Source organism: Schistocerca cancellata, chromosome 6 (genome assembly GCF_023864275.1).
Source record: "Schistocerca cancellata isolate TAMUIC-IGC-003103 chromosome 6, iqSchCanc2.1, whole genome shotgun sequence".
NCBI classification, from domain to species: Eukaryota; Metazoa; Arthropoda; class Insecta; order Orthoptera; family Acrididae; genus Schistocerca; species Schistocerca cancellata.
Window position 1 is genome coordinate 151513090 of NC_064631.1, and position 25065 is coordinate 151538154.

The 25065-nt window shown below is 42.5% G+C and overlaps 1 protein-coding gene across 1 annotated transcript in view; it reads right to left on the bottom strand.

The window, feature by feature from the left end:
* Nucleotides 1–22393, bottom strand: part of LOC126088215 (UDP-glucosyltransferase 2-like) — a 154110-nt gene extending 131717 nt beyond the window's left edge. The window contains exons 1-2 of the mRNA XM_049906341.1: nucleotides 22319–22393; nucleotides 22216–22274 (exon numbers count right to left, since the gene is read on the bottom strand). Of these exons, the coding sequence (XP_049762298.1) occupies nucleotides 22216–22274; nucleotides 22319–22393 (134 nt within the window). The remainder of the gene's footprint in view (nucleotides 1–22215; nucleotides 22275–22318) is intronic.
* Between the last annotated feature and the right edge of the window lie 2672 nt (nucleotides 22394–25065).

Genomic DNA, 25065 nt, shown 5'->3' on the forward strand with positions numbered 1-25065 from the left:
TCAGTCCCCTAGAACTTAGAACTACTTAAACCTAACTAACCTAGGGACATCATACACATCCATGCCCGAGGCAGGATTCGAACCTGCGACCGCAGCGGTAGCGCGGTTCCAGACTGTAGCGCCTAGAACCACTCGGCCACTCCGGCCGGCGAGCGGTAAGGACACAGAGGTAGCCAAAGATTTTCATAATAGAACACACATTGTCTCGACGCTCGTTGCAAGAAAATGTGTTAATACGACACAGTAGAGCCGTACATTTAATTCAGAAGTCTATCATTATTAAGAGATCTTATAAGAATGCAAGTACTTACACGAATTCGCTGCCTGCTGGAATGAGAAAATCCTAGCTGCGAAAATGTGCGGCCGCTGTTACTTCTCAGCAACATCTGAGAACAGGTGATAGCGGTGTCTCACTAAGGGGACGTTATCTCCGTATGAATCTGATAAAACGAGAAACGGGAAATCTGACTGTAACGGCGGTGTCTCACTTTCAGAAAATAACCTTGAAGAAAGAATGGCGTTCCATGACTGATCTCCGTTACAAAGTTCCTGATAATCACATTTCTCAGTACAGCTTCTGCTCTTATAAGCTCTTCTAAAGCCCTCCTCACACGGAAGCTGGTCGACTTTTGTGACATCAGAACATGGAATTTCATGTTCTGGAGCACTGCGAAGCGTCAGAGACTGAATAAGACAAGTCAGATTTTGGTTTCGTGGAAAGGAACGTGGCCAGTGACATGCTAGATCGCTTTCTACTTCACAAACGGAACTTATAAGACGCCATATTGAGTTACGTCATTTGCAGTAAGTTGGACGTCATATGTAATGTATTTTGTATTATTAAAAAAAAATGGCTCTAAGCACTATGGGACTCAACATCTGAAGTCATCAGTCCCCTAGGCTTAGAACTAAGTAAACCTAACTAACCTAAGGACATCACACACATCTATGCCCGAGGCAGAATTCGAACCTGCGACCGTAGCAGCCACGTGGTTTCGGACTGAAGCGCCTAGAACCGCTCGGCCACTACAGCCGGCTTTGTATTATAACTTATGTCCTATGAATATTCGGTGTTTCAGAGCACCAGCACATTGAAGAACTCCGGGTAACTTGCCGTTATTGGTACGAATTCTTTTACTTAGACAACTGGGAAACGTCATATTGGTCGTGAAAGAATTTTTGCATTTGGTTGTTTTCGTATAATAAGTTACCCTTTCAAGGCAACGACACATTGAAGACTTAGTACAAACCTGTAGTCCTTGGCATCGTTTGTTGTCATTAACTGTCGGTTAATAATATATCAGTGGAAGCATGCATTCCTAGAGTCAGAGGCATAGCCTTTCATAGCAGATTTTCACTAAAGTGTAGTGTGTAGGCATATAGTGTTGTGAACCCACTACCTGATTCGGGTCCTTGTGTCTGCTAATACATTTTATTCACCTTCACGTTCTCTAAAAGTTTCTTTTACCTTCATGGAAGTATGTTTCGTAATATTCGATTCACGTCTACATAAAAGCGTTTACTTTCAGTAGAGAGTTAGATCGGCTTTTTAAACAAGCCATGGAATATGGGCTGATGAACTGCAAGACTGCATTCTGTGTCACTGTCCACTTCAATGGCAATTCAGTATTTATTTATTTATCCAAAAAGCTTTCCAGAGCGTAAGATACGTAATTCATTCATGAATATTGTGTATCACTACGTGCACATACGCCCGCGTACAAGTATGCATGCACAGCCTTTGATATAAAACCTTGCTGCCAGTTGGCCGTCTCTGAAACTAGTACGAGTCGCTCACTTACAGTACCAATAAAACTGGACTTACGTCGAAATTTTAAGTCCGACCATCCACACGATCTTGCAACACTTTAGGATGCGCAAGTCTCTGCAAGAAGTGTTGTCTTCCCCTCGAGCTGTTACAGTGCTGTATCTGCTCGTGGTCTAATGGTAAACATCACATATGGTAGGCGTAAAGTTTGGGTTAATTCCTTCCTTTACTTTGTAAAACCGGATTTCGTCCGTGTTCTGAAAATATCATTGTGATGGAAACTGAAAGAATTTGCTTCATTTCCTAACTCGCCAGCAATGGGAAAACATTCCAGGAAAATCTCCACAAATGATCTCGTGTCTGTGTCACGATCAGAACAATTTATGACCGAGAGTTTCCTCGTCAAGCAGGGGTCACCGTCTAATGCCAGCCTGCGTCCGCCCACAAGGAGAATTCTTGTAATTTTTTACGTTTGTGCACGTGAAGTTCAGAGCTCAAATATCAGTTTCCCAAAGCAGTTAGGTGCTGCTCTCAAAATTTTCGATAAAATATTCGAAATTTTCACAAGCAAGACTAATATCCTAAATTGAGAGAGGGTCCTGAACAGGCAGCGTGGTGGTGAGGTAGAGTGATTACTTACGATGTGGGTGGCCTGTATTCGATTGTTGGCCAGTCCATATTTTGTATATAGTTATATACACTCCCGGAAATGGAAAAAAGAACACATTGACACCGGTGTGTCAGACCCACCATACTTGCTCCGGACACTGCGAGAGGGCTGTACAAGCAATGATCACACGCACGGCACAGCGGACACACCAGGAACCGCGGTGTTGGCCGTCGAATGGCGCTAGCTGCGCAGCATTTGTGCACCGCCGCCGTCAGTGTTAGCCAGTTTGCTGTGGCATACGGAGCTCCATCGCAGTCTTTAACACTGGTAGCATGCCGCGACAGCGTGGACGTGAACCGTATGTGCAGTTGACGGACTTTGAGCGAGGGCGTATAGTGGGCATGCGGGAGGCCGGGTGGACGTACCGCCGAATTGCTCAACACGTGGGGCGTGAGGTCTCCACAGTACATCGATGTTGTCGCCAGTGGTCGGCGGAAGGTGCACGTGCCCGTCGACCTGGGACCGGACCGCAGCGACGCACGGATGCACGCCAAGACCGTAGGATCCTACGCAGTGCCGTAGGGGACCGCACCGCCACTTCCCAGCAAATTAGGGACACTGTTGCTCCTGGGGTATCGGCGAGGACCATTCGCAACCGTCTCCATGAAGCTGGGCTACGGTCCCGCACACCGTTAGGCCGTCTTCCGCTCACGCCCCAACATCGTGCAGCCCGCCTCCAGTGGTGTCGCGACAGGCGTGAATGGAGGCACGAATGGAGACGTGTCGTCTTCAGCGATGAGAGTCGCTTCTGCCTTGGTGCCAATGATGGTCGTATGCGTGTTTGGCGCCGTGCAGGTGAGGACTGCATACGACCGAGGCACACAGCGCCAACACCCGGCATCATGGTGTGGGGAGCGATCTCCTACACTGGCCGTACACCACTGGTGATCGTCGAGGGGGCACTGAATAGTGCACGGTACATCCAAACCGTCATCGAACCCATCGTTCTACCATTCCTAGACCGGCAAGGGAACTTGCTGTTCCAACAGGACAATGCACGTCCGCATGTATCCCGTGCCACCCAACGTGCTCTAGAAGGTGTAAGTCAACTACCCTGGCCAGCAAGATCTCCGGATCTGTCCCCCATTGAGCATGTTTGGGACTGGATGAAGCGTCGTCTCACGCGGTCTGCACGTCCAGCACGAACGCTGGTCCAACTGAGGCGCCAGGTGGAAATGGCATGGCAAGCCGTTCCACAGGACTATATCCAGCATCTCTACGATCGTCTCCATGGGAGAATAGCAGCCTGCATTGCTGCGAAAGGTGGATATACACTGTACTAGTGCCGACATTGTGCATGCTCTGTTGCCTGTGTCTATGTGCCTGTGGTTCTGTCAGTGTGATCATGTGATGTATCTGACCCCAGGAATGTGTCAATAAAGTTTCCCCTTCCTGGGACAATGAATTCACGGTGTTCTTATTTCAATTTCCAGGAGTGTATATGGGACTATGGGACCAAACTGCAGAGGTCATCGGTCCCTAGGCTTACGCACTACTTAATCTAACTTAAACTAACTTATGCTAAGGACGACACATGCACCCATGTCCGAGAAAAGACTCGAACTTCCGACACGGGAGGGGGGTAGGGGGGCATCCTCTCACATTTCATACAAAATACAAATGTGCAGATTCTACGAGCATTTCCGTGAATACATAAAGATGAAAAAAGTTATTTTAATTTCTCTTGTAATTTAAACAATCTTTATTAACAATATTCTATGAAGGGTCGGAAATTAAGAATTTACTATTGCAATGAAAACTGGATTTTTGTGTACAATATATAGTTTGAAGAAAGGAGAAAAGCATTTCAGAAAATGACAATTAGATACATGTTAATTAGCATATGTCTGATGAATTTTATATTAAAATGACACAGATGTTCAAACTGAGCAGAAAAACAAACGAAAAAAAATAACTATCGAAACGAGGTCCGAACCAGCAGTTACCAGTCTCGAGCGCTACAGATGTCTTTTTTCCATTTTTTAGTTTTACGCCTCACAGAAATGCTCACAGAACATGCACCTTTGTTTTAAAATTTGCGTTAGCAGGAAATCAAACCCAAACTGCTCATAGGACACTCTACTACAGAGCCACGTTGCCTGTAGAGAAATCAGTCGATTTTCTTGAGAATTTTTCACAGAAGCGTCTAACTGCTCTGGAAGGGTGCTATTTGAGTTCCGAACTTTACGTACCATACAAACAAAAAATTACAAAAATCCAGTTGCTGTGTGGCCACATTGTCAGGCATAAAATTGTTTGTTGTTGTAGTTTGGTTTTTGTGCGCTAGGTAAATTCAGTAAAGCGAGTGGAAGATTTTTGACATCCAAGAAGTCGTGATAATTGACATATGTGATTTACTGCGACTGTTCAACATTCGTGTGACATTCTCATTCAGTAGCCGAGGTTCAGAAGTCGAGTGTAAGAGAACAGCACGCTCTAATTCAAACAACAAAAATCAAAGCAGCGACTACAACTGTATTTTTGCTTGAACACCATCAGTTCGCTTGTTTAGCTTTGTTATGCAGTATTGTTACTGGTGACAAATTATGATGCCTTATGTTAACTTCCTAAGAAGAATTTAATACCCGAGCCCTAAAAAACCTATCGTCATGAAAAGGGCAGCTGAACAGATAATTTTGCAGTTGGTGGCAAAAAAATGTGCACTTAGAACTGCTCTCCAGGGAAGTGACCATAGCAGCTGGCATTTGTTGCCAACAACTGTGATACCTTTCGGTCACGATTTAGGAAAAATGGGCAACGAAACTAAATGAAGTAGCTCTACTACACAACACACCTGCTTGTACTCTGCTGACTTCACAAAAAAGCTTCACAGGAGTTTCAGAAGTCGTCCCTAACATGCTTATTCTTGTGATATTGCGGCCGCAAATGTTTACCTGCACCTTATCGGACAACTTGTAGGGAAGCAGCCTACTCTCGCCTTATAAAATTCACATCAGTCTTTCCATTGTGTGCCAGCCTAGTCTGCTGTAACTAGCTCTGACGTCATAAATGTTGCGCAATACTTTAAAAATCAAGTAAATAACCTGAAACGTTTCTAGCATGTCAGGAGTAATACTAAATCAATATGTGTTGAATATCAGTTCAATAACTTTAACCATTTTCGAAATTTGGACGTTTTTCGGTAAAAATCATTGGCGCAACAGAAAAGAGCTAGAAACTTAAAAAATTGTATTTACATTCCTTTTTCAAAATAATTTAGTAGAAACAGTATTCTGGATCTCACAATTAAAATTTTAGTTGAAATTCATGATTTTCTGGTTTTTGTCTTAGAAATTAAGGAGGCAAAATAGATTAAGTAGGTGAATAAATGAAGCTAGGATGTTTAAATTTAAGTAGAAGGGAGATCCGCTATAATCATAAAGGTGTGAGAAGTTTCAACTGAATAACTATAAAACTATAGCGATAGCGTATCTCCAAAGGGCAAGTTCAGAGCTCGTCTACTGCGTGTAGTGTAATTAAATTAATTCTCTCGCCCAAAATATTTGACTTAGCCACGTCAGACTTTTATTATGATTACTTACCTGTGTGCTGATTGCACATTTAAATTGAGAGCTTCATCAGCGATCAGCAAAGGAAGCAATGATTTATTCGATAACTTAAAGTGGTGCATTACTAGCCCAGCAGTTAGTCGGGAGAGCGGATTTGATCAGGCGTTCCCTAAGCCGTCCGCACCGCGGCTTTATATGTAAGAATGCTGCGCGAGAAGAGAAAGGCGCCAGTTCTCTCCAGACGCTGATTAGCGCACCACCTGTGCCGGGAGTCGCGTCGCATCGGTATCATTGCTATAAATAGCCTCGGATGCCGTAATAAGTTACTCGGGATACGCGTAACCATGAAATCGTTTTCGAGTGAAGTGTTAATTCTGGGATGACTTTAATGATCTATCTTCAGTTTGCGTATGTCGTATTTTCACGTGCCGCCGCGGGACAGACATCCTACCATTATTTAGCGTGGCGTTTGATGAACATTATCATGAAATTATGGCGAGAATTCACTTAAACATTTAATTTGAACAGTTATAGTTGCATCAGCGCATTAGACTCTGAACTGCTCTGGTAGTTGGATTGTGTGGATTCTTTTTGGTCTGTGACTTTCAGAATATAGTGAACATTTTTGAGAGAATAGTTTTTGATTATGAATCTCAGACAATCTCCTAATTCCTCAGAGCTATAAGCTGTAGCTATAAATGTATTTCTCAGATGAAGTGGCCACTAAGAATTCTAATTACAGGCTTCACATTTTGCTAATCACTTTCTGGTTGCCAATATTGTAGTTAGAGAGCCAGTGTTGAGAATGGCAAATAACAACATAAAAACAAAACAATTATTCTACTATAATTCCACCTGCCGCCCCACAAACTGTAACGACAATTCCTTTCTGGGAGAAAAGGCGGTTCAAATATGGTTTGACGATGTCATTAACCCATAACTAGTAAGTTCCTACAAACGTGAAATCGGTAAAATACCTGAGCATTGTCATATTTCTTTAAAAAATCTGTGAGAATGCTGTGTTGGTGATTAATTTCTGTCTTATGTTTTAATTAATGGGAAAAGGCTATTAAAATATGCATTGTATTAATGCAAATAAATTAAACTTACCATGATAATCTTGCAGAGAAAGTAAATTTTAATAAAATAATAAGTGTGTATAAAATCAACATATATAAATCGACAAGAATTAGTAACGTAAAACGCACTTTTCGCTTCGAAATAATAAGTGTTTACATGATGTTCTGTGTCACGCTCTAGTAGTATAGAAACATTGCAGTTGGTGAAGAAGCATCAGGAGATCCAGATAACAAATTATTCATTGCCAAAATTTCATAAATCGAACTGTGTATTCACAAAAACAAAAACTTTTGTTGGAAGACCCAGAAAAAGGAATTACGAAGAGTGAAGTATCATACGTTTTTCGCCTTTTGTAGGGGAGGGGGCACTTAAAATAACGAGAATGCTTTTAATGGAAAAGCTTTCTTAAGATTTATTAACGATTTTCGATCTGGATGATTATAGTTCTGTCACAGAATAGTAAATCTGGCCTCCATCGAGATTCGAACCGAGAACCACTGCAGCCTTCACTTTACAGTGCGATCCTTTATCCAGTGCTAGCGAACGACTGTGACATTTATCTTTCTCTTGTTGCCTCAGTGATGGGTGGGACAGAAAAATATGAACGTAGAAGATGAGATTAGATGATTGGACTCAAAATCAAAAATAAATAACCCGATGTCACACTTTAAGTGAAATTCACTGATATTACTGAATGGAAATGACAAGAAAACATTACGTGAATTTACCAGGATAGTTCTATTCCATCCAGGAAGTAACTCGACGATCACACAGTTACACAACATTTTTTGTATTGTTGCCAATTTTCTGTTATACTACCAGCAGGATGAACTTGTTTCCGGAGCCAATGTGTTTCTCCAGAAGTCAATACATCTTGTGCCTCAAATATGTGGCAGCTGAGGACCAGAATGTAAAAGGTATAAGCCGAAGATTTTTTTACCATTTGCGTAATTATGCTTAGGGAACAGAGTGCCATTACTAATAATACTGAGATTCGCCACCTGTCAATTAAACGTCATAAATCCGTAACTGTCTCTTAAGTATAATGATAACTGAAAACCTCATTCATCAGACATGTTTCACTTTTTTGGACCATAGTCAGTGATTATGCTTTAATCACGACGAGCAGGTAAAACATTTTCTGACCGTTGTAGGCTTAGAAAAGATTATCTTGGAGTACTCTGTCATTGGCACTATCCCCGGAAGGGAAGAGCTCAGATGAAAAGAACGTAGTATTCATGGTGAAACATGGACTTCCTCAGGGAAACCTTGTAAGCTACGAATAATATAAAGTTGCAAATAAAGAGAGTCCATTGTATAAGGAAACCAATGACCAATGGCCAAAGACCAATGACCGAAGAAGCGGGCTCAAAATGCTGTGAAGAAAATGAAACCAGCAAATGTGGGCAGTGCAGGTTCGATTGCACCCTCTGTTTACGTGAAAGGAGAAGCAGATGTCATCCGAAAGCCCAATTAGGAACAGAAAGCGCGATCAGTAACGTCCAGAATAAGTCACCCGTAAACGGAATTATGCCTTTAAACGCTGACTGAAAGAATCAAAGTATCGTCGCCTTATAATTATTACAATATAGACGCCACTGACGCTTTTCCAATAAAAGAAAGGAGTGCCTATTTTGAAGAGACTTCAGTTTGCAGTATGCTTAAGACAGAGAAAACTGGAAATAACGATATATTCAAAAAAAGCTGAGCATAGTGCTGATTTTCTGTGCCAACCTCACAGTCAGCACAGCGTATTATTAATTTAGTCCTTGATAGTTTTATGCAACTGATGCTTCTATGGTAATACAAAATTTATATGAGAGTTATAGAGATATTTAACAGTATAGAGCCGGCTGGGGTGGCCGAGCGGTTCTAGGTGCTACAGTCTGGAACCGCGCGGACACTACGGTCGCAGGTTCGAATCCTGTACCGGGCATGGGTGTGTGTGATGTCCTTAGGTTAGTTAGGTTTAAGTAGCTCTAAGTTATAGGGGACTGATGGCCTCAGAAATTAAGTCCCATAGTGCTCAGAGCCATTTGAACCATTTGAACTGTATAGATGGGATGGTAGTTTTGGAATTTACAGAGACTATTCACACGCTGCTGATTCATGATGAAAAATTACCACTCCTTATTTTAGCAGCAATAATTCCTCGCTACATTAAAATCCATACTTAATTTCTGCCTGTGAGAGAAGTTCTTAGCAGTGCATGAATAGCATCAACAACCCACACACGACAAAGACTCATTGCACGACAGTTAATCACAGCAGAATTTCCTATGCTTTCATTTTTCTGTCAACGACTTAATTTCTTTCGTATTAGGCTGTCGCCTTATTGTGTAGATGATAGAAAATAGTTGCCGTATATTACACTATCATTCACGGTCACTCCCTTCTCCCACATCCCTCCCACATCCACTGTGGTTGCCTCGTAAATTATCCAACTGGGCGCATATTTGCACCTACATAACCGGCTACCTGTGGCAGCTTTTCTGATTAGATTGTCTGCTGTTACTCTGAAGATGAATAAAGAGAGTACGGATATTCCAAGCAGCGAACATCGCATGTTTCCATTCTTACAGGTGCGCCATTCAAGAAGTGGTGAAAATAGCGGCACAAAGCACCTATGAACTCGTCAATGATAATGTACGAGAGGGTTAAGTCAGTAATGGAACACTTTTTTTTCGACCAATTTCTGTCGAAAAAAATGCTGCAATTGTTGAGAAAATCATGCAATATTCTCTCCCCTACAGCCTCATGAAGTTTCAGTAGGTGGTGGCGCTATAAATAGCGTTCACAATGTCGTCTGTAACGGAGTTGCGTTCCAAGTAGAGAACCGTCATTGAGCTTCTTCTGGTGAAAAACCAGAGCATCGCAGATATTCATAGACGCTCACAGAATATCTACGGAGATGTGGCAGTGAACCGAGGCACGATGGGTCGCCAGGCGAAGCTTCTGTCATTATCGCAACAAGGCCGCACAAGCCTATATACTATATCCAGAGTGCTGCTCGATCGCTCACAGTTGTGACTCCTGCAGTATTGGGAAGTGCGGACGCTCTCATTCGAGGTGATCGATGGATCACAAATAGACACCTCGTCCCACAACTGGACGTGCCTGTTGGCAGTGCTGACACACTCGTCCATCAGCAAGGGCGTGTACCCGGTGGGTTCCTCGCCTCCTAACAGACGACCATATAGAGCAACAAGTCTGTTCCAATGAAGGATGCAGAACATGTATGATAGGGAGGTCGTGCGGTAGCGTTCTCGCTTCCCGCGCCCGGGTTCCCGGGTTCGATTCCCGGCGCGGTCAGGGATTTTCTCTGCCTCGTGATGACTGGGTGTTGTGTGATGTCCTTAGGTTAGTTAGGTTTAAGTAGTTCTAAGTTCTAGGGGACTGATGACCATAGCTGTTAAGTCCCATAGTGCTCAGAGCCATTTGAACCATATGATAGGGAAGTTGCAAATGCTGCGAGGCGATGGCTCCGATGTCGACCAGTAGAGTGGTACCACGCGACCATACAAGGCCTTCAAGTAAGGTGGCATAAGGCCGTCGCATTAAATAGAGTTTATGTCGAAAGTGTATTGGAATCCCGGAAAACAATAACAATTTTCTTTCAGAAAATCTTAGACACCAGGAAGGCATCCGGCCCAGACGGTATCCCCGCAAGATTTTATGTTGACTATGCTACAAATATAGCGCCATTCTTATCCATCATCTATCAGAGATCAATGGAACAGCGGAAAGTTCCACAGGGCTGGAAGAAGGCCCAGGTCATATAAATCTATAAAAAGGGTAGAAAATAAGATGCACATAATTACCGGTCTATTTCACTGACATCGATTTGTTGTATAATCATGGAACATATTTTGTGTTCAGACATAATGACCTTCCTAGACTCTGAGAAGCTCATCTGCAAAAACCAGCACGGTTTTAGGAAACAGCAGTCATGCGAGACACAGCTGGCCCTCTTTATGCATGATACACAACAGGCTCTAGATACAGGCTCCCAGGTTGATGCCATATTTCTCGAATTTCGAAAGGCGTTCGACTCAGTTCCGCACTGTCGCTTGCTCCAAAAGGTGCACACTTACGGCCTATCCGGTGACATAGGCGGTTGGATAGATAGTTTCCTAACAGACAGGGAACAATTGTCGTCCTGAATGGGGTAACTTCAACAGAAACATGCGTAACTTCAGGTGTGCCCCAGGGCAGTGTAATAGGTCCGCTACTTTATACGATTTACATAAACGATCTGGTTGATCGTATTGACAGCGGCATTAGACTGTTGCCGACGATGCTGTAGTCTACAGGAAAGTTGTATCACACGAAAGTTGTGAACAAATCAATGAGGATTTGCAGAAAATAAATGCGTGGTGTAATGACTGGCAGTTATATCTAAATATTAGTAAGTGTAACATACTGCGTATAACAAGGCGAAAATCCCCATTAATGTACGAGTACAAAATCAACGCCCAGTTTTTGGAAGCGGTAACATCCGTCAAGTATCTGGGTGTGACTATTCAAAATGGTCTCAAATGGAATGATCAGATTACACAAGTAATGGTCAAGGCAAACTCTAGATTGCGGTTTATTTGTAGAATCCTGAAGCGATGCAGTCTTTCAACAAATGAAATTGCTTATAATACGTTAGTTCGTCCTGTCTTAGAGTATTGTTCGTGTGCATGGGACCCTTATCAGTTGGGTCTGATTCAAGAGATTGAGAAGGTCCAAAGAAAAGCGGCAAGATTCGTGACTGGTACATTTAGCCACCGCGAGAGCGTTACAATTCTTACAGAAAGTTTGAAGTGGGACACACTTGCAGATAGACGGCGCGCTAAGCGGAAGGGACTGTTCACAAAATTCCGAAATCCGATCTTCGCCGAGAATGTAGAGCATATGTTACTACCACCAACTTTCAAATCGCGCAATGATGACCATTCAAAGATAACGGAAATTAGAGTTCTTACTGAGGCGTTCAGACAATCGTTTTTCCCTCGCTCCAACCGCGAGTGGAACAGACGGGGGGAAATATGACTTTCGCGCGAATTGTGCCCTCCGCCACACACCGCTTGGTGGCTACCGGAGTACATATGTGGATGCAGATGTAGAAAAAAATTTGTTGCAATAGTTACTGAACGCCCCTCGTACTAATAATTAATGAAGTCAGGAAAATTCCATGAGTTACTTGCGATTAAGAGAAGTTGCTTCTGTAGCCTAGTCAGCATTGCAGTACGAAGTCAAGGACTTTTTTAGGGTTTCATTACTTAATTTCGTTAAGGTAATATTCAGTTTCATAAGAGGAGGAGGAAAACGCCTGACTCTAGATATAGCCTTTTCCAGGGTGGTTTAATCTATGGTTACATTTGCAGCAGCACACAGCTAGTGAGGTACCAGTAACTTGATCATTCTCTTACTGTTGTAGTGGTGGCCGTGACAGACAGAGGCACATATCCCACAAAGAAAAAGATAAGAGAAATTTTAATCTACTTTTAAATTAACCTTTTTGCACTCAAAATATGAAACTCTGTAACTCATTGTCAATTATTACATAAGAACTGTCCAGAATGTTCCATCAAAATTACCCATAAATATTGGCGAACTTGGCAGAGTAGTTCAGCTCCAATCCTTGTCGCAAGTAGACTGTGACAGACTTTTCCACCATTTCCCGTGGCATTGGCAAATCTCAATTACTCCTGTAGAAGCAATACGCGTTTAAATGTGTCTACATCTCCATTTAGTGATGCTATAGCTGGCAATCTGGGTCGAATTAAGGGCTGACTTCATTGAATACACACCAGTTTCTACTTGTTAATGTTATGTAAATGTGAATAAAACTGTAGAAACATTGGAAATAATTACAACCAAAACAACATGTGATTTATTACTATTGTTTATGTGCAAAATTCTGTAATGAAGATGTAATTGTGTTATGAAGGAAGTATGACAAATATGGAAGCTCTTGTGTGCAAAGTGTACTATGAACCATTGAGATCGTACTGAAAGTTTAGACCTTTGTCTAGTATCATGAAAGATTGATGGCGGACAAAATCGCAGTTTTCGCTTCTTGTTTTAATTTTGAGGTTACAAGATTTGCAACAACTACATCTCGTCTGCTCTCACTATTCATCATATTTATTTTCGACGGTAATATATTCTTATCTCATGACTCAAATTCTATAACCAGTGTCTATTAGAACAATTGCCAGGACTACAGAAGAAGAACAGACACGTCATTGACCGGCCGGAAAGTCCATAGGTTTGTGAAAAAAGATATTATTCATAATGAAGCAAGAAGGAGATTTGAAAACGGATCTGCCGCTTTGGAGTCCAACACCCTGCCCACGGAACCACGATGCCTTGATTCCGGCAACTCACTCGATATGCATATCTTGATCTTGGATCGTTCACTGTTTCTATTTTGTTTCTTTCTGCCCAGTCCAGTATACCTTCTTCCACTTTTTACGCTTGGTCTGTGTTGAGTTCTTGACGGGCTATGGCTATCCACTGACCCTTTAACACTAAATCTGAGGGGGATGAGATGGGGAGTTTCCGTTGTCAGTTTCGTGGACCTCTTTTTGTTATTCTAAATTTTCTCCCGGTTTTCGCTTGTCCTAGCAAAGCGTCAGCAGCTGTTATACATTATTGCGAGCAGATGATGTTAATAACTATACGATGAAATTGGTACAGATGCTCAGTCAATGAAGTGGTGTTAAGCTAATTGCTTTGGATGACGTCAGTAGTGGTGCACCAACACTCCTTAATACGTAAGCAAAGATGGTAGCGCTGGCGTTTCTTACGAGAAACAAATCTGATGAAGCTCTGCCTATTTCATCCTGCTCTGCAAGCAAGCATTCACTATAAACTGACGTTCAAATAGCAACAACTACCTTGACATACTGCCTCATGTTTCCCTCGAGAACAAGCAGAGAATGGAACAAAAAGTTCCGAACGCCTGAACGGAAATACTTGTCAACGTGCTCAATGTAGTATGTGAAATACCTGTCTTATTAGCACCAAGAGGGCATGCATGCTGCTCGATGTAGAGTTACGCTAGACGCCTTAGGTGCAGGGAAAAAGGTGTGACAACACAATAGAGCTACAATTAATTTTTCCCTAATTCGATAGTGTTGTGAACTGAACATAAGCTGTGAAGATCGACGACGTATTACTTATCTAATTAAGTCGTAGGTTTTCTTGTTTTATAGTTAGTGAGTGCAAGTAATGTCGAATGACAGTTATATTCCCCACAAATGTTAATGATTTCTCATCCATGGCCAGTTAATGATTATTTTGGCACCGTTACTGAAAAATGTGTATGACAACGTTTGCTACATCGCCTAGAGTTCACAAATGAATAACTGAAGAATAGCATATCTCCTCTATAATAAACCAAAACTTTTGTGTGTCAATTTCTGATAAATTGCGAATAATTTACATGACACCCTTACAGTGCAGTACTAGAAAAATAAAATTTAATTTTTTATTTTGGCACTGGAGTAGGTATATATACTGCAGTTTAAGTCAAATGGACATTGCCGAATTGTAAGTGCAATTTTTCATGAAATCAGCAATTGCTGTAAACGGTACTACTCAGCTTGCTTCACACTTTATTTCGCCTGTTTTAGTACTATTTTTGCTCGGACGACGAATTGTTTATTCACCTCGTTTGGTAAAATTGTATTTTTACTTATATGATACACTGAACATTTCTCATATTGCAGTTAAATCATGTACTATTGTTTGCAAAATACTCCTCAAGATTAATTTGAAAACTATGTCTTTTTCCTTGCTATCAATTTAATACGCTGAGTTAATGAACGAAATCCAATTCATGAGAAACTAATTACATAAAAATGAGAACAGAGTTTGTTGTTTTGATAATTACATTAATTCTATAGACAATTGCACAAAAATATTACTGGCCGCCATGCTACTGAAATGGCAGTCACTACACAAGTTCTGTATTTTATAGTTAATTAAGTAATCAGCTCGTTTGAATCTTTTTCCACTGCTCTGAAACATACTGACTGTTAATTAACTGAACGAACAGGTGCTGAACTCTCATTCACACGTATTTTAAATACTTTATTGCTGTATCAGTGACTAAGGAAAGGATAGACTTGTCCTATGACACACATAACGAGGCAAATGTTCGCAAAAAAAATTGGTATTCTCTAAAAAAAAAAATCCGGTTGATTACAATTCATCTCGTTTTTACCAGAGTCAGGTGGCTGATGAAGTCTGGTGACTTGCTTGACCCACAATGTTTCTAATTCTTTTGAGATACTGGTGTTTACCTTTTATTGTTAACTCAAACACCATCACCATTCCTAACAGTATAACACAATTTTGTAGATTTTTCCCATTTGTGGTTCCTTTGTGAACAAATTCAGTGCAAATTATCTAGCAGTGGATACAAGAAGTGGGGCAAAGTGCGTGCGTAGATGGAGTAGTAAGACTTGGGAAAGGTTGATGTTCACAGAACATTTGCGTAAATGAAAAGGGGACACAGGAGTGTCCTAAACGTCTGTATAAAATCGAAGGATTTATTTCACAAGTTTTAGTCTAATGCTAGCTTTAACAAAGATGGTTAGTAAGTGGGGATTTGGAGGTTAGATTTTGTTTGAGTGTTTGTACAATGTACTTCAGTGTTTTCAACAACTGAATGACAAGGTGGTGAATTGTGATGTATAGATTTCAAGAACGAATAGCTCTTGTTGTTTTCCACAATTATTGTCTTGATTCCCGCAGTACTGATAGGGAAGTACCAATAGGTAAAATTATTAAGTTGATGCTGGAGAGATCATTGGGACGAATGGAGAACCGGATGGTCGGCAAGCAAATCAGTGTCATCAGCATATTGAGGAGGATGCACGAAGGGAATCCTTTAGGAATATTGGCTGACTGTAGCAGATATAGAAGTCGTGGCAGGACAGATCTTTCTGGACTACCTGTAGCTGGATTGAAAATAGGATATTCTGTGAAGTTAATTGTTACATAGGGTGTACGATTAAATAGAAATGATTGAGCCGATAGGATTTAAACGTCTGTAATCACATTCGCAGTGGATATTGACTAACTAACAACGCCATACTCTGTCATAATCATTTTCAGTGTGTCTTCGTTTTTAGTATAGGAGTTACGACATGGCCTGGCCATCGGCGTCGTAGGTGACTAAGCTGTAGGAAACGGAGTATATAATAATGTATGATCTCATCGTGGACGGAATTGTAGTGTTCTGTCCCTTTAAACGTAACATAATTAGATTCAAACTGCGTCATTGCCTTACTATTAATACGTGTCTCGTCTATTTTTACAAAACGTTGGGTCTATCAACGTTAGGATATGCGGTATCCTAGAGCTCCAGCTACACTACAGCACAGTGAAGGCTGATGGGTTGAGGCATCAGAAGGTGTCAACAACCAATTAACTTAGATCTACGAATATTAATCCTATAATTCATTCAAACCGTCACCAACTGCAAAATTTTCAAATAATGAAACGTCGTCTTTGCTTTGAAGGACAAACTACGTATGGAACCACAACTAGCAGGATGAAGGTATCCTCACTCCGAATGCCGATATGTTGTGAGCCGCATCCGATGTCGAAAAACTAGATGGTTCGTTTCACATCTATGGTGACTCAAAATTCACAGTCAATGCTCAAATGGTTGTGGATGCATACCCGGCACCCAAGGAGAGGACATCGTGGCTAAAGTGGGTGAGGGCATCATTTTCGCATAGACAGATCTTTAGGAAGCTTATTTCCAGTTTTCCTGTGACGTACAGATAAAAGGCATCCTCGTGGTAAATACACGCTTTGGCTGATTTCTGAACAATCTTTTGCCGTTAAGGATTTCCAGCGCTCTGACCATCTTCCAACGTTATCCGGAACAATTAACGAACAGCATCCCAGAAATGACCAATATCTGGATGACATTGTTTTTATAGGAACAGATCCAATGAATCTGTCACACAATCTGGAGAAACTCTTTCAGGTTCATCAGAAGGCTAATGTGAAGTGCAACGGCGACAAATATGTTTTTCGTTCGTCAGATGGAATACTTAAGCCATATGTTAAGTGCTGCAGGCATCCGACCTGTACTGAATGATGCTGAGGCCATCCAAATCTTCCTCCCTCAGGAATATGAAACAGTTGCAGGCCATTCTCTGTCAACCAAATTATTTTAAAAAAAATTGTTCCTCACCCAGCCATTGGAGAACCGTTGCACCTTCTATTACACAAGAATGTGACGTGGCTGTGGTCGACCCGCGGCCAAAAGGCCTTTCATAACCTAAAACAGGCACTCCTGGAACCCACCTGTTTGTGACGTATGATCCACAGTCCCTAGTAGTCCTGGCTGCAGATGCCTCAGATTGTGGACTAAAGCAGTCGCCTGTAATGGCGTGGAGCACCGCATCACTTTTGCTTCCAAGACACTGACCATAACAAACAGTGTAAATCGATATCCTGAGAAAACTCTGTAGACTATGTTTGTCATGCTCTCAAGATCCATGTTACCACACTGCACATAGGACGTAGGCTACAGAAAAAGGTTGTTACAGCTCGCTTGGTTTCATTCCATAAGTTCACACGATCGTGTTGCCTGTTCAAGGATCTAGATATACAAACTACTGCTTCCCTGCATATTTATTCCTTACTGAAATATGTTTCGTTACTTTTACGAACATACAGCTGAATTCGTAGAATCGATACTAATAATAAGATTAATCTACACGGAGATTTAAGGTTATTATCTTTGTCCCAGGGCTGTGTCCGTTACGCAAGAACATACATTTAAAAAAAAATTGTTAGCCGTCATAATAAGTTTACTAACTACTGAAGTAAAAATTATGTATAGTCTAATGAATTCATTAATGATCAGAAACTTCAGCCCCATTAATTAGTTCCCTAGGGAAACTAACTGATGTATATACTTCTAACAGCATCAGATAAAGTGTCACATAAAACCTGACCTCCGTATATCTTCAGCGCCGTAATACGGTCTGTGTAAGCGTTGCATACTGCTTTGTTTTATTATGCTTGGATACGGTAGAGCAAAAAGTACCGAAAACGCTGCGGTGCATGTAAATATGCATGTCTGTGACAAGTTTGAAATTAACTTTTAAATTAAAATATTTAGTTATCTCACATCCTTGATCATTTCACTTAGGCTCAGTGTGAGAAACGTTAGCATATCCCTGCTTTTGCCTGCTTGTATTAATGTTTCTGTGATGTTTTCTTCATCCTTGAAAATCTCCTGACTATGGATGTATGGAACGAAAAGAATATCTACCGATCAAACTTTCACTGTCTGACACTTATTGAGCTGTGAGCAGACTTGCAAAAAGAAATGTATTCTATGGCCATATAAATCATAGACAACACCATTAATGTCGTCACACATTGCTATAGATACTATATTTCTCCATGTATCGTTGTGAATTTCCCTTTTACTTTTTCTTAAGGAAAACAACATACATGCTGCTTGTTGCTGCCTTCAGTCTGAAGACCGGTTTTATGCAGCTCTCCAAGCACATGCTGGTTATATACTATTTTAGCTGAAAATAATGACTGGCCTGTTTTTCGTTATTATTACTAGCATTGTGATTATTCTTATTATCAAGGCGGTCTTGTAGTTAGGACCTCATCGAGTAAATCATTCCCATCAGAGAAAAATCCTTTCTGTCCTACTCCATTGTTGAGTCGCATTCTCGAAGTGCCTCTCAATAGCAGGAACGCGATTCTGGGAGAACCTCCCCCATTATATTAGACAAGTGAATAACTTCTCCACCTTCGGAAGACAGTTAATGATGCATCTACTAAAGCAACAATAATGATTGCAGTTGTCCCTGCACGAACTAGTTAGCCTCTTCCGCCCTTCTTCCCAGCCACAATTGCTTCTTTTCCCAGAATTCTTAGTTGATACAGTCTCCTTGAATTTCCTTTCCCCTGAACTGCACATATCAGAAAAAATCTATCTCGTGCACCTGTGAATTCTTTTTACATCTGCCACTATCATTATTGTTAGTATTTTCATTGTTATTGTTAATATTATCACTATTAGTGGCAGCAGCTGCAGTAGAAGTGCTAGCAGTACAACTTTACTAGTTCATAATCAATATTATTTACTCACATGGCCACTTAGGATACATTTTAACACTGTTTGTCGTATTATAACTGCCATTTCTGAGGAAAGTATGACGTAAAAAAAGATACTGTATACGTGAAACCTAGGTCTGACCTAAGACACGGTCTCATGACCCTAATCAGTTTACGTTAAATAAATAAATAATAGATTGCCTGTTGCAGTGTCTACACGACATCAGCGTATCGCCTCAGTTCACACGATTCAGTACCAAATAAACTCTAAAATTAATAGTACACTGTCAAACATAAATTTTCAGAGATAAACTTTTCTTATTTTAAATTTTACAGAAGAAATTCCACAGTCTTCCATCAATCATAAAAACAAGTAAATAAAACAATGTTACAATGTTTTTCTTTATGAAAGGATTTAAACAGAGTCAAAACATACCGTTTACGTGAGTACTAACAGCATTTTTACTTTTACAGAATAATAAGGCAAGTACCGAGACTTTTTGTGAACGATTCTAAGACGCAGTAGGCGACTAAAATGTTCTGTTTTTTTCCTTGCTTATTGCAATTAAGGAACTAAAACATAAGAACAGACAGCTTCAGTCTATAATTAAAAATATTTCGAAATATTTAGGAACGGAAAGTTGACAGAATTGTCTAAGCTGCGATGGGCTCACATTCAGACATTCGACATGAGTTTTTGCTGGCAGCTTTTGCAAATGTACTTGTCGCTAATGAACCAAACGTTTGATGTTTTATTCCCACTTTTCTGGTTGCAGGAAACCTGAATTTGACAACGCCTTCTATTTCCTTATTGTTCAGCGCTGGTATCGAGTGCCTGCAAGGGAAGACTGCTCATCTCTGCAGTTTATAGGGGGCTGGAAGCTCATCTGCTACTCTGAAGATAAACTCTCGGCGTGAAATCTTCTTAGAGGTAAGTAACTTAAAAACTGTGTGAGCATTGATCGTGGTAATCTCAAGAATATTGTAAAAGACATGCACAGGCCATCGGTGGGTGCCAGCTCGGACATTGTGGTGTCTAGCCATTTGGTCAACTAGATCGACTTCACCCTAAGTTTGATTATAAAACTTCAATGTTTCTGGAAGTTTCTTCTCAGTATTCTCATTCATCTGAAATCTGGCATGCATGTTACTGAGAATAACGATTTTTTTTTCTTTTGCCGTTGGTATACCATGAGAAGATTGTGGCCTGACTTGTACAAGGATGTTGCATACAGTGCGTCATCTCCCCTTCCCGCCACAGGAGGGACTTCGTTGAGTGATGTCCATAGAGTGCCAACTAAACTTGTTCCTTTTTGTTCGAGCTCATCCGCCAGCTTCAAAGAGGTGTCGAAGTGGTCAGTCGTGATGTTACGACTACAACTGAGGAATGGCTGTGAAAGCTTCATAACGACGTGGTGACCAAGACCCTTGCTTGGATCACGAGTTTCATGTTTGCCTCAGTAAGGGAATCCATTCAGGATGTAGCGCTTGTCAGCGTCGCAACAAAGCCACTATTTTATCCCATCCTTGTTAGGTTCAATCTACATCTACATGCATACTCCGCAAGCCATCTGACGGTGTGTGGCGGAGAGTACTTTGAGTACCTCTATCGGTTCTCCATTCTGTTCCAGTGTCGTATTGTTCGTGGAAAGAAAGATTGTCGGCATGGCTCTGTGTGGGCTCTAATCTCTGATTTTATCCTCATGATCTCTTCGCAAGATATACGTAGGAGGGAGCGATATACTGCTGGATTCCTCCGCGAAGGTATGTTCTCGAAACTTCAACAAAAGCCCGTACCGAGCTATTGAGCGTCTCTCCTGCAAAGTCTTCCACTTGAGTTTATCTATCATCTCCGTGACGCTTTCGCGATTACTAAATGATCCTGTAACGAAGCGCGCTGCTCTCCGTTGGATCTTCTCTCTCTCTTCTATCAACCCTATCTGGTACGGATCCCACACTGCTGAGCAGTATTCAAGCAGTGGGCAAACAAGCGTACTGTAACCTACTTCCTTTGTTTTCGGATTGCATTTCCTCAGGATTCTCCCAATGACTCTCAGTCTGGCATCTACTTTAGCGACGATTAATTTTATATGGTCATTCCATTTTAAATCACTCCTAATGCCTATTCCCAGATAATTTATGGAATTAACTGCTTCCAGTTGCTGAGCTGCTATATTGTAGCTAAATGATAAAGGATCTTTCTTTCTTTGCATTCGTAACACATTACACTTGTCTACATTGAGGTTCAATTGCCATTCCCTACACCATGCGTCAATTCGTCGCAGATCCTCCTGCATTTCAGTACAATTTTCCATTGTTACAACCTCTCGATATACTACACCCAACGTACCGCGACCATGTCCACCTCTCGCAGCTCCATCCACTGTACCGATGGCATGTGCTGTATGACTGGACACCTGTACCTGTAGGGGTGCATTTGCTTGTGCACCGTCATGATCTCATCTGGCTTACAGCAGACAATGCAGTTGTCACTAAATAGATTTCCTATTTCTGAAGAAAGACAACATTTATCAGTTTTATTGCGTTGTCGTCTTGATGACATTGAATCAAACCTAAGATGACTGCGTATTTCTACAGATCTGTTCCTTTACATGGTGCTTTGAAAGAAAGGAGGTTTCCGTTTACTGCTCCGTAAGTTTTTGTATGAAATACCCCGAGGACCATATGCTCCACGAGTTTAGAGTAATCCAATGAAAGCATCTTCCAATCTTAGGGACCATATATTATTACCAACTATGCTGTGAGCCTTTTCTTCAGTGTACTTTTTTTCATCAGTTTTAGCATCGGTTCGCTGACATATAGTCACAATACAGAGAGTGGCAAGTCATTTACAGCATGTCGTCTCGCGTGTCCCGTCGGCCCGGGTCTTTACCGCAAGTCATTCTGAGCGCTGCTCCTGCCTGCTGTGTCGCACGGCAAAAACCGTGTCCCCTTGGTGCCCTGGTGCCCTCGCCAGGGAGTGGATGCCGTATGGCGCTTCCTCTTCGTCGCCCACGATGAATTGCTGCACCCAACGTGCCGCGACCATATCCACCTCTCGCAGATCCATCAACTGCACCTACCGCCACGCCGTCGCCGTCTTGTGAGTCCTGCACAACATCTGGATCATCGCCATTGTTAGCTGCAAATTGAATCGTATGTCACATTCATTTATCAGTGACTTACCGATTCCATCAGATAGCTGACCGATAACTCGTCCACACCGCCGTCCACGACCTTGTCGAAGGCCCCGTTCTGCATTGCACATACGTTTGGTTCTTCGTTGGGAGGGGCGTAAATCCGTAAATCCAACATCTCAAGAATAGAAGAAAGAAAACTATACATTGCACTGTGCTCTCATTGGTTCAAAAACGTAGGTAGAATGGTCCATGTTTAAGTTGAGCAAGAGGTAGGTCATCGTCAGATCGATCAGATTCTGCTTACTGTTCATTTGATGCGTCTTAATCACTCGAGTCAGCAGTTTTCACTGGAACAAAATCATCGCCCTCCTCCACGTTCGTCTCACTACTGGATTCATCACTTGACTGCGTCGGTGAAACGCCCACCAGATAGTAGAGAATCTCGGCCTCCGCAAGGCCACGTCGTCTTGCCATTGTAGTTTCAACGACGGAAATTCGCGAAAATAAACTGTAAGCTCACGTCGCTGGCGTCAGGACTGCCTCAGCTCTCTCGGTTTGACAGCGGAAAAGATATACTTGTCAGTATGCTTCCTTAAGGGCGGCGCGCCTGACATCTGCTGTCGTGTAAAACAACTGTTAGCAGTGCCCCAGACAGCAGTGTAGGATGGAGAAGGGGGTCTTGCCCACCATATAAAATTTTACTCTGTGACTTCCCAGTGTCACTTCAGGTCTACACGTCGTCAGTCCGTAGAAAAATGAAAGCCGCCCTGATATAAACTACCGCCTGACCTCCGAATCCTTTGTATTTCACATTCTTTTTGCCACAAAGTGTAGTAATATATTCCAACATCTCGTGAATAGCGCCGAGGCACGCCCAGTAACTACACTCCTGGAAATTGTAATAAGAACACCGTGAATTCATTGTCCCAGGAAGGGGAAACTTTATTGACACATTCCTGGGGTCAGATACATCACATGATCACACTGACAGAACCACAGGCACATAGACACAGGCAACAGAGCATGCACAATGTCGGCACTAGTACAGTGTATATCCACCTTTCGCAGCAATGCAGGCTGCTGTTCTCCCATGGAGACGATCGTAGAGACGCTGGATGTAGTCCTAAGGAACGGCTTGCCATGCCATTTCCACCTGGCGCCTCAGTTGGACCAGCGTTCGTGCTGGACGTGCAGACCGCGTGAGACGACGCTTCATCCAGTCCCAAACATGCTCAATGGGGGACAGATCCGGAGATCTTGCTGGCCAGGGTAGTTGACTTACACCTTCTAGAGCACGTTGGGTGGCACGGGATACATGCGGACGTGCATTGTCCTGTTGGAACAGCAAGTTCCCTTGCCGGTCTAGGAATGGTAGAACGATGGGTTCGATGACGGTTTGGATGTACCGTGCACTATTCAGTGTCCCCTCGACGATCACCAGTGGTGTACGGCCAGTGTAGGAGATCGCTCCCCACACCATGATACCGGGTGTTGGCCCTGTGTGCCTCGGTCGTATGCAGTCCTGATTGTGGCGCTCACCTGCACGGCACCAAAGACGCATACGACCATCATTGGCACCAAGGCAGAAGCGACTCTCATCGCTGAAGACGACACGTCTCCATTCGTCCCTCCATTCACGCCTGTCGCGACACCACTGGAGGCGGGCTGCACGATGTTGGGGCGTGAGCGGAAGACGGCCTAACGGTGTGCGGGACCGTAGCCCAGCTTCATGGAGACGGTTGCGAATGGTCCTCGCCGATACCCCAGGAGCAACAGTGTCCCTAATTTGCTGGGAAGTGGCGGTGCGGTCCCCTACGGCACTGCGTAGGATCCTACGGTCTTGGCTTGCATCCGTGCGTCGCTGCGGTCCGGTCCCAGGTCGACGGGCACGTGCACCTTCCGCCGACCACTGGCGACAACATCGATGTACTGTGGAGACCTCACGCCCCACGTGTTGAGCAATTCGGCGGTACGTCCACCCGGCCTCCCGCATGCCCACTATACGCCCTCGCTCAAAGTCCGTCAACTGCACATACGGTTCACGTCCACGCTGTCGCGGCATGCTACCAGTGTTAAAGACTGCGATGGAGCTCCGTATGCCACGGCAAACTGGCTGACACTGACGGCGGCGGTGCACAAATGCTGCGCAGCTAGCGCCATTCGACGGCCAACACCGCGGTTCCTGGTGTGTCCGCTGTGCCGTGCGTGTGATCATTGCTTGTACAGCCCTCTCGCAGTGTCCGGAGCAAGTATGGTGGGTCTGACACACCGGTGTCAATTTGGTCTTTTTTCCATTTCCAGGAGTGTATTTAGAGTCTGAAACCCGGTGTTACTGAGTTCAAACCGCATGAAAATGTATATGGGTCAAAAATTACCCACATGGTATTACTTGTATAACAGCTAAATTTTTCATACTTCTGGGTGGGCTAGGGGGATGAAATTTTGCTAAGTTGTACAATCCCATAAATGATGAAAAGTCACTGGAGCATTTGGCCCTGCGTTGATTATGAAGGGCATAAGGTCCTCAAAAAACCCTCATGGGTCAAAATTGATCCACATGGTACTTGTACGGTTAACATGTGAAATCCCGAAAATCTCGTAGTTTTTAACCTCGTTAAGAGAACATATCGGTTAAAAGTACTACAGTATTATACTACATATACCAGTATTGAAAATAACTAAACACTATTGCAGTTGTGATAACTTACATTCTTCATAGATAAGTATCATTTCTACCTTGTTTTAGTTGTTGGACATTGTACATACACAATGCATCGACTGAAGACGGTTGAA